Genomic DNA, 5641 nt, shown 5'->3' on the forward strand with positions numbered 1-5641 from the left:
AATAAAAATAAAGTTAAAAATTGTATGCCTTATTTCCAGTCTGAATTTATCTTCAACTTCCAGCCACTGGATTCTGGTGCAACTCTCTGCTAGACTGGAGAGCTCATTTTCAAATATTTGTTCTGTATGTGTGTACTTGAAGACTGTCACTCTATGTGTGTACTTGAAGACTGTCAAGTCACCTCTTAACTGTCTCTTTCTTAAGCTAAATAGATCGAGCCCCTTGACATTAACACGTAGATATCAGATCCACAGTTTGTGTCAATTGGCGTCATGGCATTGGACTCAGTGAGCCCAGTTCCCACCTGGTGTAAATGGATGTAGCTCAATTGAAGTTAAGAGGCCAGATCCCCCGGTGGTGTAAATGGGTTAATCTCGCTCAGTCAATGGCAATACACTGCTTTGCGGAGGTCAGAGTTGATGTCAGACTCTGCTCTCCCATATACCAGATTTTCACCAGTCTGACTCCTTTGACACCACTCCGATTTATGCACACAAGGGAAAGAAGCTCCTTGTTTTTAAGTGACACTGAAATGGTATAAGTGGCAAAGCAGTTTAACAGGCATTGGTTTGGCACAGAATGAAAGCCCGATTCTTCCTTCCCCCAAAATGCACAGCAGTTTAACTCCATTATTAGGCCAGAACGTCTGTTGGTGTAAATCAGCCCAAGTGCATTGACATCTGTGGAGTTAATTTGGATTTGCATTGGTGCATTCAAGAGCAGAAACTGGATCTTCTGTGTATAAATTGTATTGTCATAGAGATAACTGACATAGACCAAGAGAAAGAAAGCACAGAAATATTTGCAGACATACAATTAATTCTTCGCGAATAACATCCATCTAGTCAGTTTTCTCAATGCAGCTTTGATCTCCTTGTTCCTCATGCTATAAATAACTGGATTCATCAATGGAGGTAACATAGAGTAGAGAAGAGCCAACATGAGATCTAGACCCAGTGTAGAACTAGAGGTCGGTTTCAGGTAGACAGAGATGCCAGTGAAAACAGATAAAGAGACCACAAAGAGGTGAGGAAGACAGGTGGAGAAGGCTTTTTGGCGTCCTTGATCAGAAGGGATTCTCAGTACTGTTTTGAAGATCTGAACATAAGAAAAAGTTATTAAAACAAAGCAGCTTAAGGCTAAGCATGCACTAAAGATGAGAACCTGAACTTCACTGAGGTATGAGTCAGAGCAGGTGAGCTTTAGTAGCTTGGGGATTTCACAAAAGAACTGATCCACCATGTTACCTCCACAGAAGGGTAATGCAAACGTGTTCCCAGTGTGCAGTGCAGAATTGAGACTACCACTGATCCACGCACTGGCTGCCATTTGGACACAAGCTCTCCTGTTCATCACTTTCTCATAGTGCAGTGGTTGGCAGATGGCAACGTATCGGTCGTACGCCATGACAGTAAGAAGGAAAATGTTTGCTCCTATCAAGAAGACCATGAAAAAAACTTGTGCAACACATCCAGCATAGGAAATTGACCTAGTGTGGGTTAGGGAATTAGCCATTGATTTGGGGATGTTGACAGAGATGGAGCCAAGGTCTATGATAGACAGATTCATCAAGAAGAAGTACATGGGAGTGTGAAGGTGGTGGTCAAGTGCTATGGCTGTGATGATAAGAAGATTCTCCATCAGTGCTGCCAGGTAAATTACTAAGAAAAGTATGAAGTATAAAATCTGCACCTCTGGAACATCAGAGAATCCCAGGAGAAGGAATGTGGTTTGGTTGGACATTTTCTTTCTCAGTACATTAAGAGCTGCCTGTAGAGGGAAGGACAAGGACAATGGTCAGTATTAGACTAACAAAATATCTTTCCTCTTGTGTAAATCACCATAATTCCCTTGAGTTAAACTCAGATCCTTATTTCATGAAGATTGATGTGATCTGGGAATGAGGGTGATGCAATCAGCCCCATTGACTCTTGTTGAGTTACTCTTGATTACATTAGGCTGAGTGAGAGACAGAGGATAATCCCATTGACTGAATGGAATTACTCTTGATTTACACGCAGGTGAAGGAAATTATAATCAGGACCAATTACTTTGTAGGTCCTTGTATAACTTTTTCATTCAAAGATGTATAAAGTTAGGAAAATTTTATCTTCATTTTACAGAAGGGAAACTGCAGACCAGACAGCTAGATTCTGCTGTGAGGCACACCAGTGTAAATCTGAAGCAATTTCATTGTAAGCAATGGAATTACTCTGCATTTACACTACTTTAAATGGGAGTAGCATCTCCCTGAGAGGTGAAAGGTCTCACACATGGTCACATGATGACCCAGCTATAGAGTCAGAAACACAACCCAGAAAGAGTCCTGAAACCCAGTTGGGTGTTCTAGTCATGACCCATCACTCACAGCCAAAAACAGAATAACAGAACCCCAGAGTTCTGTCTGTCTCCAACCCACTAGACCTCACTTCTCTCCCAGAGCTAGGAATAGAACCCAGGAGTCCTGGTTCTGTACCCTTCCCTAATTAGAGGATCAGCTCTTAGCTGAGAGCCAGGAATAGAACCCAAGAACCATGACTCCAATCCCCATAATCACTGCACCGAGTTGTATCTCGGTTTAAAAATGTGGCAACACTGGACAGAATTTTTATTAGCAATAACAGCATTTGTAGTAGAACTGCTGCAAGATCAAGATCCAGTGATAATCAGGACACCATGTAGCTGGGCTCTCTTTATTTCTACTGCATTTCACTGCCATTGATTCCAGTGATGGTCTGTCATGAGTATGAATTGCAGGATTTAGCAATTTTTTTTCCATAAAAAATTAAATATTGAATTGACTAGAAAGAAGATAAATGACATTTGGATCTCATGAAGAAGGACAAATGATTTCTCATTCTGGAACACTCACATTTAGGGTGAACCAATGCATACCCCCGTCAAAGTCATTATGGTGCACAAAGTTATTATTTGGCATTTGGGTACTGATTGATGTTATTCTAGGTGGATTGATAACGCTACCTCTTATTAATGTTGCCTTACACTTCCCATTAAAAGGCCCTATTTTCTGTTGCTTATAACTTTAGGAAACTTCAATCATTGGGGCTGATATTTTCTATGCCAGGTGTCTGCCTCAAAATAGTTGAGACATTTCCAAGAATGAACCAGGGGAAAATATATTTTTTTGCTCATATTAAGTTCCAGTGAGACTTTGCTTTGGAGCAGGGACTTGACTTTTGGCATGAGGAGTCATTTTATAAAATAAAATATTTTTTCTTAAACAAATATAAACTACAATAAAAATAATCTAAAACAACATAAAAATATAGTCAACATTGAAACAAAATGCTTCAATTTTATTGAAATGTAATGTTCGGATTGACCCCCAAATTTAAAAAAAAAATTATTTAATGGGAAATTTTGAAATTCAATTTTTCATTACGATTTGGACTGAAAATACATTTTGAAATCATAGCCTATCCCATGAAATGGACATGCGGGTTCTTGCCCAGCCCTTTCATGAAACACTCAGATATTATAGTGTGGAACACCATAGAAAAGCCCAAGATAAGATTGATTATTTTGCCTTCAGAGCAGGGTAGAACAGTGTGCAGTGAATAAGGCCTGGGAGCACACAGTGAAGAATGAGGAGAAAACAAAGTACTGAATAGTTGCTCACTAAGTCCATCCTGTGAACTGAATGAGTCAGGGGTCCAACAGAAAAAGCAATATGTTATTGTGCAATTAAAGACTGCATTACAATTCACTGAAGATAAAACAAACTAGGTCTAATTGGTGGACAATATAATGAGTGGATGGGCCCATCACACCCTTTTTTGGTCCTTAAAATATTGTGGGGGTGTCAAGCAGGGAGCAGACTCCTATGAGATTCTCAGGTGAAAACTCGACAGGCTTCCCCTTCACTCCGGCGACTTTGTCCTTTGGTCCTGAGTATCATTGATTTATCATACACCCAGACCACAGGTCACCAGTGTGCATGCCTGGACATCACTGCTGGACCACTGAGGACCACAGACTGATACATGTGAGATCCTGCTCTGGTTTCCATTCCCTTTCCACCCCCACTATCTTCTTCTTTGTTGGTTTTTCACCTGATCCTGACAGCAACTGCACCATACAGCATGAGCTATGTCCAAATTGAAATAAGACTGAAAGTCTGAAAAAATACATATTGTCCATTTCATTGCAACAGCAGACTTACTGTGCCAGTGCGTGTGAAATCCTTCCAGGTCTTCTCTCCTCCAACTCCAGACTCCTTTCAGTTATCTATCTATCTATCTATCTATCTATCTATCTATCTATCTATCTATCTATCTATCATTGTATTAGGAGAAACTGTTGTCTCCTCACACTGAGGCTGACCTACTGGAAAAATACTAAGACCTGTTGCTCTCTGCAGATGAGCTGTGTGTAGCTAACTCTGGCACTGTTGGAAGGATATTTATCCATGCTTATTCCTAAGGGCTTTCAGGCACTCACTCCCTGGAGCCCTGCACAGCACAGGATCAGAGGTCCAGAGGCCAACGTTATTTTCTGTCTCTATTGCACTTTCATAAATGTTCCCAGAAACGGAAGTGATCACAGTGACAGAGATGCAATAGTGTATAGAGCAATGACTGTGATCCAAGGGTTAGGGGCACAGGAGTGGTCCTCAGGAGACCTGGTATTTAGTCCTGTCTTGGCCACTGACCTGCTCATGACCTAGCACAAGCCACTTCTCCTCTCTATGCCTCAGTTTCCCCTCCCTTCCATTGTGTGTTGGGATTATACAGTTTATGTGGCAGAGGCTGTCTCTCACTATGTGCTTGTGAAGCATCTAGAAGACTGAGGCCTCTAGGTGTGAGGGTAATACAAGCAGCAAAGAATCCTGTGGCACTTTATAGACTAACGGACGTTTTGCAGCATGAGCTTTCGTGGGTGAATACCCACTTCTTCGGATGCAAGTAGTGGAAATTTCCAGGGGCAGGTATATATAAGCAAGCAAGAAGCAAGCTAGAGATAATGAGGTTAGATCAATCAGGGAGGATGAGGCCCTGTTCTAGCAGCTGAGGTGTGACAACCAAGGGAGGAGAAACTGGTTCTGTGGTTGGCAAGCCATTCACAGTCTTTGTTAATCCTGAGCTGATGGTGTCAAATTTACAGATGAACTGAAGCTCAGCAGTTTCTCTTTGAAGTCTGGTCCTAAAGTTTTTTTGCTGGAGAATGGCCACCTTAAGATCTGCTATTGTGTGGCCAGGGAGGTTGAAGTGTTCTCCTACAGGTTTTTGTATATTGCCATTCCTAATATCTGATTTGTGTCCATTTATCCTTTTCCTTAGAGACTGTCCAGTTTGGCCGATGTACATAGCAGAAGGGCATTGCTGGCATATGATGGCATATATTACATTGGTGCCATCAGCTCAGGATTAAACAAAGACTGTGAACGGCTTGCCAACTTCAGAACCAGTTTCTCCTCCCTTGGTTTTCACACCTCAACTGCTAGAACAGGGCCTCATCCTCCCTGATTGATCTAACCTCATTATCTCTAGCTTGCTTCTTGCTTGCTTATATATACCTGCCCATGGAAATTTCCACTACTTGCATCCGACGAAGTGGGTATTCACCCATGAAAGCTCATGCTGCAAAACGTCTATTAGTCTATAAGGTGCCATAGGATTC

The 5641-nt window shown here is 41.6% G+C and overlaps 1 protein-coding gene across 1 annotated transcript; it reads right to left on the minus strand.

Annotated features, from left to right (window-relative positions):
* Nucleotides 1–817: 817 nt before the first annotated feature.
* On the minus strand, nt 818–1720 carry LOC123346828 (olfactory receptor 14A16-like; the record flags this gene model as incomplete). The annotated part of the gene is made up of 1 exon (XM_044984280.1): nt 818–1720. A coding segment is annotated over one exon (903 nt), but the record flags the coding sequence as incomplete, so codon positions are not given.
* Between the last annotated feature and the right edge of the window lie 3921 nt (nt 1721–5641).

Source organism: Mauremys mutica, chromosome 12 (assembly GCF_020497125.1).
Source record: "Mauremys mutica isolate MM-2020 ecotype Southern chromosome 12, ASM2049712v1, whole genome shotgun sequence".
Classification (NCBI taxonomy): Eukaryota; Metazoa; Chordata; order Testudines; family Geoemydidae; genus Mauremys; species Mauremys mutica.